Raw genomic sequence first — 13,860 nt, 5'->3', positions numbered from 1 at the left:
TAGCACCAAAAAGAATGAAGTGACTGGGTCAAAGCTGAAAGGATACTCAGCTGTGGATTTATCTGATGGTGAAAGGAAAGTCCTATGCTGTAAAGATCTATACTCCATAGGAATGTGGAATGTAAGATCCACGAATCAAGGCAAGCTGGACATGGTCAAACAAGAGATGACAAGGTTGAATATTAACACCTTAGGAATCAGAGAACTAAAATCAACAGGAATGGTTGAATTTAATTCAGATGACCATTTGTGGGCAAGAACCCCTCAGAAGAAATGGAGTAGCTTTCATAGTCAATGAAAGAGTAGGAAAAGCAATACTGGGATACAATCCACAAAATGACAGAATTATCTCCGTTTGAATCCAAGGCAAACCATTCAACATCACAGTAGTCCAAGTCTATGCTGGTGCTGAAGAGGATGAAGTTGACCAAAATCACCGCAGATGGGGACTACAGACAAGAAATTAAAAGACGCTTGTTCCTGGGGAGGAAAGCTATCGCAAATCTAGACAGCATATTAAAAAGAAGAGACATCACCCTGCCAGCAAAAGTGTGTAAAGTGAAGGCTATGGTTTTCCCAATTGCAATGTATGGCTGTGAAATTTGGACCATAAGGAAGGCTGAATGCCAAAGAATTAGGGCCTTTGAACTCTGGTACTGGAGAAGACTCCTGCGAGTGCCTCAGACTGCAAGATGATCAAATTGGTCAGTCCTAGACTGATCATCCTTTACTGCTCTTTAGAGGGCCAGATGCTGAAAATAGAACTCAAATACTTTGGCCACCTAATGAGAAAGAAGGACTCACTAGAGAAGAGTGGGAATGATTGAGAGCAAAAGAAGGAGGGGACGACAGAGAATGAGGTGGCTGGATGGAGTCACTGAAGCACTCTACGTGAGCTTAAATGGACTCGGGAGGATGGTAGAGGACAGGAAGGCCTGGAGGAACATTGTCCATGGGGTCGCAATGGATTGGACACGACTTTGCAACAACAGCCATTCTGAATTGTTTCAAAAGGGGACTGGGCAGAGTAACAGAGAACAGTCTATAAAAGGCAACTAACACTGATGGCATCTTCAGTCATAAGTAGCATACCTTAAATATTGGCTTCTGGAAACAACTGGTATGTGTGAGATAATGTGGGAGCTACTATCTTCCATTCCTGGTTTTCCAAAATGATTGTGGCTGGCCATTGCATGATTCAAAATCCTGGACTAAGAGAACCGATGGTATAATTCAGCAGAGATCTTATATTCTTATGACCAACAAAATGTTATTTATATTTCAAGTCTGCAAATATTTATTCGCTTTCTTTTGGTTATCAGGAAAGCTAAAACCCAACTTAATTCATTTACTTATTCCATACAGCTCAATAACTGGAGCTTTTCTAAGCAGTGTTTGATAATTAAAATTTATTAGAAGAGAAAAGCATCATAAAAAGCATACATATAACACCATATTTGGCAGTACAGAAGCAACTATAATAACGTCAATAAATACAACAATTATAAGAAAGTAACAAAAAAGCATACTTCTAAAATATCAAAGTGACATTACAACACATTAAAGAAACACACCTTATAAGTTAAATCACAAATGTGACAAGTGGCACAAGAACGCACAACTTCTTCAATTCATGAAAAACTACAAAGCCCCTGCGGTATATTTTCAAGGCTGGCACATTTATTTTGGCATGAATTGCCTTTTCTTTTCTAAAAGAACTTCTGTGTTAGAGTTCACTTCTCTCAATTCATAGTTTTCGTTATAAAAAGAAGAGGTAGAGAAAGAAAGCTGATCTTCTTTCTTTAAAAGTACAGCCAACTGAAAATGGAATACTTTTTCCATTCAGCAGCTTGTTGTCTCGTGTGATTAACACTGAAGGAAGTTGGGTGCAAATTTATTTAAAACTTATCAGTTTTGCCCAAATATGATCCCTTCTGGAAGGTCAGAATTCAATCTCCTTTCCAAAAAGAGAGAACCTCATCTGAAGTCAGTTTTCCCAAGGGCACATTATTAGGATTCTAGAGATGTCTTCCAGGTATAGTGGGACTTCAATTCCTGACATTTCCAGAGATAATTTCCTAAAAGTGTTGTTTCCCAGTCCAGCTAAATATGCAATAATTCCATAATGCATGTTACAAGAAGAATTGTGACACTATAGGATAGTTGAAGCCAGGGGTGGGCAGCTGGGGTTTGCAGGGGTTCAGGAGAACCTCTAGGTAATTCAGATTTCAGATTTAGTTTATTTGTATGCCGCCCTTCTCCGGGAGGGACTCAGGGCGGCGAACAACTCAAAGGGGGGAAAGGGAACATAGAACACAATACACGTGATTAAAATAAACAAGAATCATACAGCCATACAGGTCGAGAGGGGGGGGGAACTCATCAACCCCAGGCCTGCCGGCACAGCCAGGTTTTGACGGCTTTCTGGAAGGCCTGGAGAGAGGTGAGGGTCCGAATCTCTGCGGAGAGTTCATTCCAAAGGGCCGGAGCTGCCACAGAGAAGGCCCTCCCCCGGGTGGTAGCCAGGTGGCATTGGCTGGTGGACGGAACCCGGAGGAGGCCGACCCTTTGTGATCTAACGGGTCTTTGGGAGGTAATTGGCAGCAGGAGGTCTCTCAAGTACCCAGGTCCAATACCATGAAGGGCTTTATAAGTTACGACTAGCTAAGATTCTGTCCAGTTCTGAGAACCCCCAAATCCCACTCCTGGCTAGTCCCACCCACCCCACCACTCCTAGGAGTCCCCATGCAGCCTGTTTTGGATGCAGGTAAGTGTAGGGCACACACAGAGGTCGGGGAGGGCAAAAAAATGGGCCTACAGAAGTTTGGGAAAGCTGAAACTCGCCCATTTCCGGCCTCCAGAGCACCTCTGTAGGCTGTTTTTGCCCTCCCGGAGGCTTAAGTAAAACCTCCGGAGCCCAGAGAGGGCAAAAACACTCCCCCACCATGGTGCAGGAGGCCGACTAGGCCACGCGTACCATGGCTATGCCCACCCAGAAACCGGCCCGAGAGCCCCTTGCTAAAATTTTTGAAATTCACCCCTGGTTGAAGCATGCAGTTTATTTGAAACAATTTGTTACACCAGTTTGATTCTGTCAGGTAATTATATCACACAAAATGCAGAATAACTTAAAAAGCAAGTATCTCATATAAATTATTAATAAAAATCCACACAATGAATCAATTCAGCTCTTTCATTTATTCTAGATAAATGTGTGTACTAATTGAAAGAGGTTAGATTTCATAGTCTTGAATCAAAATAAAAGTTGGAGAAAGGTATGATTTCAGAAACTCCAGCATTTTATGGATAAAGTTTATTCTGTAGCAGTATTATGAAGACTCTGTAGGCCACGTGTTAATAGTTTCTCAAAAATTTCACTGTAACTAGCATACCAGTTAATTGTCCATCTTCTTCTCACCTTAAAATATGTTGTCAAAATTCAGTACAATCCTTCATGTTTCAGCAGATTCCCCAATAATGCCTTTGTCTCCTTCCTTTCTTCCAGAAAGCCATCACCTCACCCCAAGAGGGATGGAGAACCATTGCCATTCATGGGAGTGCATGGTAAAGGATTCAGGTGACATTGTCTGTATCGCAATGCCATGCAAATTACATAAATTGCATTATTTGCGTCAGTCATGTCCTTTTTGCAAGTTGGAGTTTAGCAACATTCCACACATGTTTCTTGACCTCTGACATGCCAAAAGGCAACATCTTTCACAGCTGTGAAACAACATTTTTTTTACACTCTTGCTGAAGCTCTTCCCATTCTTTTTCTCAACTCTCAATCCCTTAAGTGAAAATTTTTGGACGCCAAGCCAATGCATTGGAAGTGAGTTTCAGAGTTAGTGGCTTTCTAATAAATTCTGGCTTAGTTCCTCCCTCATCCATGACTGTCTTACAACCCGCTACACTCTCAGAAAACAAAACCAATAGCTCTGCCTTCACTAGGCTAGTAATCCAACAACTCTTTTGAAGGCAGAGAACCTGCACCCTTATAAAGGTAAAGGTTCCCCTCACTAGTCATTCCCAACTCTAGGGGACGGTGCTCATCTCTGTTTCAAAGCCGAAGAGCCAGTACTGTCCTAAGACATCTCTGTGGTCATGTGACTGGCATGACTAAATGCCAAAGGCGCACGAAACTATCCCTATTTTTCTACTTGCATTTTTAATGCTTTCAAACTGCTAGGGAGGCAGAAGCTGGAACAAGTAATGGAAGCTCACTCACATTATTCGGCGCTAGGGATTTGAACTGCCGACTGCCGACCTTTCTGATCGACAAGCTCAGTGTCTTAGCCACTGAGCCACCGAATCCTACCCTTATAAACACTGGTAAATCAATTCCTCATTGATAAAATAGAACTAAACCATTCTATGCTGTTAGTTTAGAATGTTTTCTTTCATTAGATAAAATGCTGAGCAACGGGGGAGGGGAGGGTAAAAGCCGTGAGTGAATATTCGAACTAACAGAAGGATAAATCACACCAGCAGCATTTGTAAAGCTGAGGTACAAACCAGAGATTCAAAGACTACAGGGGCGGAGGTGGTGGTGAACTGTTCTGCATTAAATTATTTTAACTTTCATGTGGAACTGCTACAAAAAGTATAAACAGTTGCAGTTTTTCGGGACTCTGTAAATTTATATCCCAACCTCTGAACATCAAAGTGATAAATTACTCTCTAAACTTAAGCCCAGTTCTTACTCAAGCAAAACTCTCATTATAGCTAAAGAAAAAAAAAGTTTTTCCCTTGAAAAAAAAAAAGCAAAGAAAAAAAAACATAATTGGCTCTTTTATATGTATTAAAGACCAGTTATGCAATTTTAGTTTCTAGAAAGGTACACTAATTATCCTTAGAATAAACTACTTTCTCATGTGATTCTATTTTTACTTCCAAGCTCTGAATGGCCAAAAATTCAGTTGCAGAACGAGAAGAAACAATGGCAATTGAAATAAGAAGGCCAATTCATCAGCAATTTAATCACAAACACTCCTTCTTAACATTACTACTGTATCCAATTATATGCATTTGAATCTGGGTGTCTGAGAATGCAGGTTATAGCAGGTGGAAATCCTTCCAACTTTGTCTACCTTGGAAAAAGCTAAACTAGTCCAGATTTTTGGATGGGAGACCACCAGACGATCCAATGGCTCTAAGTAGACTGGAAGGTAAAATAACAACTTGTAGAAGGCCATGACAAACCTTTCCTTCAATGCTAACAAGGAAACAACAGGGACATGTCTATTAAATCACCAGACATTGGGCTTAATTTGAATATTTTATTTCCATTACCCGAATATAAAGTCAAATTGACAGTTAATTCCTACATGCATGTTTATCAGGCTATGACTACATATTGATAATCCACCCATGTTGGCTATCATGGATCAAATTAAGTGTTAGGATTATGCAAATTCCAAAAAGAGGGTGCTCTGTAACATGTGGGAATGCACTGCCAGGAAGCAGCAGTTTCCAAAGCAGTTGTGTGAACCTGGAAAACTACGTGGTGGCTTTAACGAGTCAAGGAAAGGCGTTATGAGTGCAATCTCAAGCACGGAAGTATCAGTTTCCGAGGATTTCCACAACCCAATTCAACCTATTTCAGACTACACAGACCACAACACTTTCAACTGATAGTGAAGGATGGGTCTTGCAGCTCTCCTAATACAGGTAGGAGACTACAGCTGAGCCCAAAATGTCTGTTGTTAAGTGATACATTTGTTAAAAGTGAATGTTTCCCCATTTTACAATCTTTCGTGCCTCAGCTGTTAAGTGAATCACTGTAGTTGATAAGTTAGTAACCTGGTTGTTAAGTGAATCTGCCTTCTCCATTGACGTTGCTTGTCAGAAGGCTGCAAAAGGTGATCACATGATCTTGGGACACAACATCGGTCATAAATATGAACCAGTTGCTAAACATCTGAATGCTGATTACCTGATCATGGGGATGCTGGAAATGTCATAACTGTGAAAAAAGGCCATAAGTCACTTTTTTCAGTGCTGTTGTAACTCTGAACGGTCACTAAGCAAATTGTTGTAAGTCGAGGACTACCTGCATTGTTATATCTCTTACATGGTGAGGAATGTTGGGGGCTGTACTTCAGCAACACCTAGAAGGCCACTGATTCTGCATCTCTTAATGAATGATTTCTGCTTGATGTGCTCAAACCGAGTGCTACACAGAGAACCTCCTACTACTCATAAATCAACACTGAACTAAAAAGATGTGTAAGCAGGAGAATACTCAAAATGCTCCAGCATCAGGCTTTACCTTCCAGCACAGTTATACTGTGGACATATAATTTTATATGTGATCTTGAAAAGCTTTAGGGGTGACTAATACCAGTGTGTGCATAGCAGAAAATGAATTTGATAGTGTGAAGCAGCTCAAATGGATTACGCCAAAATGAAGAGCAGGTTCTTGCCCAGCGTTTACCAATCCCCACCCAACCTGCTTCCCAGCTAGGAGTTGTAATCCCAGCACACACACACACACACACACCCAAAAAAGTATTGGGTTTTACTGCTTTTGCTCAACTATAGGTATTAATATGAGTAGAGGTTTCACTGAGTTTAATAGGATCAACAGGCTAAAAAGTATGTTCAGGATTCTATATCGTGTGTGTGTGAGTGTGTGTGTGTGTGTTGATGTCATATTCATATTGGTTTTGTAGCTGGCTGTATTTTTTATGTACTCTAGAAAGAGTACAGAGAAGAGCAACAAAGATGATTAGGAGACTAGAGACTAAAACATATGAAGAACGGTTGCAGGAACTGGGTATGTCTAGTTTAATGAAAAGAAGGACTAGGGGAGACATGATAGCGGTGTTCCAATATCTCAGGGGTTGCCACAAAGAAGAGGGAGTCAAACTATTCTCCAAGGCACCTGAGGGTAGAACAAGAAGCAATGGGTGCTAATCAAGGAGATAAGCAACTTAGAAATAAGGAAAATTGTTCCTGACAGAACAATTAATCAATGGACAACTTGCCTCCAGAAGTTGTGAATGTTCCAACACTGGACGTTTTTAAGAAGATTGGATATCTGAAGTGGTATAAGGTTTCCTGCCTAAGCAGGGGTTTGGACTAGAAGACCTTCAAGGTGCCTTCCAACTCTGTTATTCTATTCTATTCCATTCCATTCCATTCTATTCTACTCCACTCCACTCCATTCTATTTATATTAAGAATGAATAAGTGATTTAAGCAGGGAAGGTGCTTTACTAATGTATTCCTTCTTACTCTGACCTTACTATTTATGAGTGCAATTGGCACAAGACAATCAGACAGACAGACACACAGACAAATGTTTGCTAACTCAATAGAACTAGTGGAGTTAGCAGCTTTATCAGCTGTCTTTTATTTTAAATGTTATGTTATGCTCCTAGGAAACCTAGGAAAGAAAATAACTGATAACGTGTTGTGATAAATATCTTATGTACAGCCTTTCGATCAGAGGTGTTAAACTCACAGCCCGCAGACCAGACGTGTCACACGCTGGCCACGCCCACGCCTGGTTTAGCGAGGGGGGGAGTTGCAATACATCACGTGACGCCGCTGTGACAATATGAGTTTGACACCCCTGCTTTAGATGGAAGTCAGATCCATTGCAATCAGAAGAGAATTTTCTAGCAGGATAGGAAGTGGAGACACAAACTGATGATTCAGAAATATATATTGATTCTAAATTAATACACATCTATCTACTCAGAAACTTCACTGGGAATGCTTATACAGAAGCTAGGTTAAGAAAAGTAATCAGACTGGCATCCCTTTGCCTATTTCGCAGAAAATCCAGTAAAGTGGTTTTGGGGAACATATTAAGCAACCTATCCTAATATCTCTTACAGCTCCTTCAGCCCATCCAGAAGCCAAATGCCCTTTTATTGCCTATGTGTAAATGAACTGGCAAAATTTTAGCACAATACCACTTCAAATCTTAACCCAGCAGCACACGAACAGTTTAATGTGAATAAATTCTGAGCTAATCAGGTTCCTTCTTTAAATGTTGACACAGTATTATGCATATCCCATAAATACCTTCTGACTAAAATTCATCCCAGGATATTGGCACCATGCCAGGGCTATTCATATTTACTGTATTTATATAGAACAGTTGGCCAAAGATAATATTGAAGACAAAATATGCCTTGAGATATATACAATATCTCTGGGTTTTCCTTTTAAATCTCTTCATTGCTAAAAATATTTACAAAATGTCCCTCAAAGACCTATCAGGGATCTGCACAGTGATATATAGCCAACTATGAGTATAATTAGAGCATATTTGTAATATTTGAGCTGTAGTCTCTTACCAAATGCTAATGTCTCTGTGGTTTAAAAAAAGTTTCTTAAAAAAAAAACCCTGAATGATTACTCTTTCCCAGGCCTTTTACTCTATGACCTCAGTGTGTTTGCGAAGATCTCCTCCCCTCCCACCACCATCACATTGTCTGCTTGACTGGTACTAGAGGCTTAAACCTTTTAAGGCTGAAGGGAAACGGTGCAGAGCCTGGTGTTTTCTCATTTATATTGTAGCCGTTTCTTCTTGGTTGTACTTTTTTCCCCCTTTAGAACGGCTCACCCAGCTTAACGTATAACTAGACAGCAGTGGAAAAATGGTTAACTCTTTTACCCTGATCTTCTCCACCAAGTATTTGCACAGGAAGCCTGGCTGCAGTAAGCAAGCAAGCAAGCTGTGGGCTCTTGAACATCTGATGCTCCCTATTGGCCAAGGCCTGCAACCTCCACTTGTCCTTTTCTGCTGTTCTATTTCAAGTCCAGGCAAAGGGATCCAAAAGTGTCAGGGGCACTTTTGCATTCGTGCCAAGATAACCCTTCATTTTCCACAGACAGTGAAATTTTCCAGAAAAAAAAACAATGCATAGCTGTACATCATTCACTCTGGATAACCCGGCCTCTTTCTATGGCTCAGCCACATCAGAAACGTGATCAAAGGGATTGGGGGGGTTATTTAAGATGATAAACAGTCTCCAAAGAAATGAATGTTCGCATGTTAGACCCATGGGAGGGAAGGAGGGAGGCAATTGCATGTGTGGATGTGTGTAACACACATATGTATGTGTGCATTCTAATGTCTTAAAATTCCCTTCTGCATTTCAACATTATTGCCACAAATTATACCAGAGAGCTTGCACATCCCCTGCTTGGCTCCAGCACGTTCTGCAAAATGTTTTCCCCCTCAGGGCAGCAAGGGTGGAGTGTGTTTATCATAGACTTCTGGATGGTGCCTTAATTACAATAATAAAGCCCTTTGATTCCCAGGGTGTCCTCTTCCTTGGATTGTCATTTGACAATAAAAAGTGGGGGGGAAAGAGAAGGCAGTTCACTGAGAAGTGGGTGCATAAATTGCTGGCTGGCACTCTCGCTCCCTGACTCTCATTGGCATGCCCCAGCAAGCCTCAAAATTACACCTCTGTAACAGTCAAAATAAATAGAATATTGAGATAGAAAATCTAGTATGGAGTTACCCAGATGGCTGTAATGCTTTCCCCATTACCTACTTCTCAGAGATGGTCAGGTATGGATATATAGGCTCCATATAACAGAAACAGAAGAGAACAAATTAGAACATTAATCAGTGAGTAATTTAGTGAATGCTTTGAGATCCAATCCTTTTCTTCCTCCTAGAAAATTTCTCATGCTGACCTACATTTGACTATTGTTCTACGACAGTATTTCTCTTAAACTTTGGCAACTTTAAGAAGGGTGGACTTCAACTCCCAGAATTCCCCAGCCAGCGCATGGTTGAGGAACATTGTTCTAAGGTATTCCAATTCCGCTCCAGACCACAATAATAAGTTATTCGACTTCGACAGATTTCATAGTCTGATTTTCTAAACAGCAAAAAAGTCCACAATTTCAGAGAGTTAAAGCAACAATACTCTCTAAAATTAATGCAACACACACACAGGATAGCAGTATAACCCTGCACCCTTATGTAAAGATAACTCCATTGGGCTGGAGTTGTTTGTAGTTACGATGCAGAGCATTGTTATTTTTATATTTATATCTCGCCTTTTGGGGTATTTAAGCACTCTAATTGACTAGACCTTTTTGGCCACAGCCCAACAGCAAGTCCAAACTTGGAGCTGCAATTTGAATTCTGCCACTGCCAACCCTGAATGCTCAGCGTTCAGATTTGTGTGAAGCCAACTTCTTCAAGCTCGCCCTGATCTTCAGAAAAGAGTCCATCTAATCAGTTCCAGCTGACACATTCCCAGGCTGTGTCCAGGAAGCTGGCCTTAAAAAAATGTTGGAGGGAGATTTATTTTGTACCTGGAGAGAAGATGACCACAAATATGATGGGCTATTAAACTGAAAAGGGAAACCTAGAGTGGAACTTCCAGGTTTGGACAATTTTTTGGTAGGCAAGGAAAATTTGAATTTTAGGTAACAGATAATTCTTGTTTTTCTCCATTCTCCCCCACTTCTCACCCCCTCCACATTGAAAATCCTTCCCAATTCCAACATAATCCAGCAGTGGCTAGAGAAGAGGAGGCCACAGGATGGGAACAAGAGATAGGAAACTGATAAAGCAATAGGAAGGGATGTCAGAGGGGCAGTGCCCCCCCCCGGGGGGGGGGGTTAACAAGTAAGCTAATCCCATTTGTGAGGTTGTTGACCCAGGTGTTTCACCAAGAAAGATCAGGGACTTGGAAGCAGCGGTCTGATGAAGTGCTGAGGTGGACAGTATCTAAGGAGAAAGCGCTGGGGAGCTAGAGTTCATAACTGAAGGAATATGAAGAAATATTACACAGGAGAAGAATGATAGGAGAGAACCAGGAAAGGAGCCTTACAGATATATCTTCTCCTGAAAGACACCAGCCGGTCAATTTGAGGTGGGATGAGATGGGATGTACTCTCTACCAAAAGCTTTATGGGGACGTTTATGGGGAGGCAAAGCCTAAATTGTATTTGTTCTTTTCTGCTATGAAGACTTTGCAAGTGCTTAAGTTTAGCTGTGTAGGGTTTAGTTCTCACATAAGAGCAAATGACAGGCACTCTGCAGATGTTCAGAGGCACAAGCATCTCTCCTTACTTTGCATATCCCAGGTTTACATCTCTCGACACTCAAAACATTCCCAGGGTTCGGATCCAAATAAGAGTCTGATTACCAAGTAAACCTCACTGATGAAACTTAGCTCACTTCCTTGGATTTTCATCCTGAGGAATAACACTGCTAGCTGTGCTGTACCATCCAAGTATTACAGAAATAAAACTGGTAGGTGGCTATGTCAACATCCTCCCTTTTTGCAGAGGATGTTGTTACATTTATCAGATGTGGGGGAGGGGGCCTGTCACAATGCTGTGTGACATGTGGGGGAATGTCACACCGCTGGATCACACTCTGGACTGCCCCCTTGCCATCTCTGTGGGACCTGAACCACCAGGCACCCTACCTGAGAGGTCTCAAGGTAACAGAGAAGACACCTCTCCACGCCTCCTCACACATCAGGCACGTTAGGCAATCCCTCCGCAACAAAGCTCTAGCTGGCACAGGCACACAACAATTATTCAGAGTAGACTTACTTGCCGACGGGTGGTAACTCCCCATGTCAATTTTGTAAACTTCTTTGGCGTAATATTCCTCATCGCTCCTTTCCTTTTCGCAAGAAGCTGCCCTGTGGTTGGCTTTCTCCTGCAGCAAGTCCCTGGTGCTATTGTAGATTGAGATGACCTCCGGAGGAACCTCCTCGGGCTCGGGGTACTCTTCCGGAGGGCTGGTGAGTTTCAGTTTGCTCAGGATCTGGCCTCGGATGGCTTCGATCCGCTTGCGCATGAACTGGTCCGTGTCTAGGGTGCTGCACGTAGACAGAGCAAAGGCCACTGTGGCCAGATCCAGGGTGAGAAACACACTCAGGAGATAGCAGTGCATTTTAGAAAAAAGGAAAAAAAGTGAAAAATAAAATAAAACCCCAAAACACACTTCTTTTCCTTCGGCTTCTCTCACAAAGAAATGACCCAAATGTTTCCTGGAATTTTCTCCGCGGCAGTCTAAGATGTGCAAACAAGATTCAGATCTTTAAAAACAACAACAACAACAGCGAGGGATCGAAAGAATAAATGCAACGCCGATCGTGAGTCCAGATAAAATATGCCAAGTTGCCGGTCCGCCAAGCTGCTTGAATTGGTTGCAAGTCCAAGAGTGAGTTTGAGAGCAGATGCGATGCTCCAGCAAAAGTGGCGGGTTCAAGCCAGCAATCGCTTTCTATTAAAAGCAAAAACAAACAAACAAAAACCCTGCAACAGATAGCGCCTAATAAAAAAGAAAGAAATGTAACAGGTTGCAAACGTTGCTTAAAAGCAGGAAAGCAGGTTGCTTTTTCTCTTCCCGGCTACTAAAAGAGATAATAAAATCCCCAAAACGTTGCCGGGGGGAAATAACGTCTGGTACATACAAAAAGAAATTTTAAAAAAAATCTTAAGGGTTGAAGGAGTGCGTGGAAGGAGGGAAAAAAAGAAGGGAAACTGGCCGCCACTTAAAGCGAGGGCTCCGGAGGCTCGGCGCCCTGCTGCCCACAAGCTCCCACGCTCCAAATTGAGATGGCACCAACTGGCAGGCGGAGGAAAGTAGGTCCGTGGTGGGGGGATGCCCCCCTTCGGGGAATCAGTGCGTCGCTCCCCCCTCCTTTTGCCCAGGGGGCTGGTGTCCAGCTGCGAGCGGAGGCTAAAAGCGCCCACGTGTGTTGAGATGCGTGCGTGTGTGTATGTGTGTGTATATATGTATATACACGCGCGTGCCGGCGCCGGACAGACCCCGAGACGCGCCTGGGACAGCTGGACGCCTTCAAGGTGGTTCTCTCCCTTCTCCTCCCACGACTGTTGCTCTTCGACACCCCAACAACAACAACCTCCCTCGCGGCGTGGGCAGGATTCTCAACGGTCCTGCTTTCCTGGGGACGGCGGACTGCAGCGACTGTTTGCATTAACCGACCAGCTCACCTCCCTCCCTACCACCCTCCGCTCTCTCTCTCTCTCTCTCTCGCTGGCGACTGCTGGCTGTACAACTTTTCCAGGAGCTCCTTCTCCTCCTCCTCCTCCTCAGTTTTTAAAAAGCCAAACCGAACCAAGAAGGCTGAGCTACCGCTGTTTCTCCGAGGCTTTCGTGATTCCGCCCCCTCCGCCGGCGCGTTTTCTCCCAAGACTGGGGATTGCAAAGTTCGTTTTCCGCCCTCGCCTTGGCACTTTTCCACGCGGAGTAGTAGGTGGCGTGCCTTTTCCCCCCTTTTTGGCCCACGGCTCCCCACCCCCCCCTTGCTTCCCCACGGAACTTGAAGAGATGGGGCTGGCAGGCACGCCGCCCTTCGTCCCCAGGTCTTCTAGCCTCTCCCCGCGCTCAACTCACGCCTTTCGCCCGCAGAGAACCTCGCACTCTGCCGGAGAGGGAGGGTTGATAAGGTCCTCTCGGACCGCGGGTGGGGAGGGTGTGTGTGAGTGTGTGTGTCTCCGCTGCCTCCGCAAAATGACAAGGGGAGGGAGCCGACAGACTTTAAGTGACCGAACGGATAAGGACCCTGCCGCCCTCTTGGACCTGGGCTATATCTTGCTCTGTTCCAGCGGTGGGGAAGCCCTGCAGGTCCGCATCAAAATGACGGCGATAGAAAGTGTCTTTGGCCAAGAGAGTTGTCGGGTGTTGTTACCGCGAGGAGGTGGAGGTGCTACAGCCGAGTCATTTTTTTAGGGTGTGATTCTGATTCATGAGGCGCAACTAGAATGGGCTACCTACCCAGTGTCTTCCAGAGGTTTTAGACTTCAATTCCCAGAATTCCATTGGTGATGGTATCCGGGGCTGTAGGGAGTTAAAAGTAACACATCAGGCGGTCAACCCCTTATGGGAACC

The 13,860-nt window shown here is 43.4% G+C and overlaps 1 protein-coding gene across 1 annotated transcript in view; it reads right to left on the bottom strand.

The window, feature by feature from the left end:
- Positions 1-13,221, bottom strand: part of TGFB2 (transforming growth factor beta 2) — a 92,978-nt gene extending 79,757 nt beyond the window's left edge. Inside the window, exon 1 of the mRNA XM_014053501.2 lies at positions 11,550-13,221. Coding sequence (XP_013908976.2) covers positions 11,550-11,895 — 346 coding nt within the window. The 5' untranslated portion in view covers positions 11,896-13,221. The remainder of the gene's footprint in view (positions 1-11,549) is intronic.
- Positions 13,222-13,860: the final 639 nt, after the last annotated feature.

Source organism: Thamnophis sirtalis, unplaced genomic scaffold, assembly GCF_051295495.1.
Source record: "Thamnophis sirtalis isolate CommonGarterSnake01/CBP01778 unplaced genomic scaffold, rThaSir2_p1.2 scaffold_6, whole genome shotgun sequence".
NCBI classification, from domain to species: Eukaryota; Metazoa; Chordata; class Lepidosauria; order Squamata; family Natricidae; genus Thamnophis; species Thamnophis sirtalis.
The sequence above is the reverse complement of the archived record's forward strand: the minus strand, read 5'-3'. Positions and strand labels throughout refer to the sequence as shown.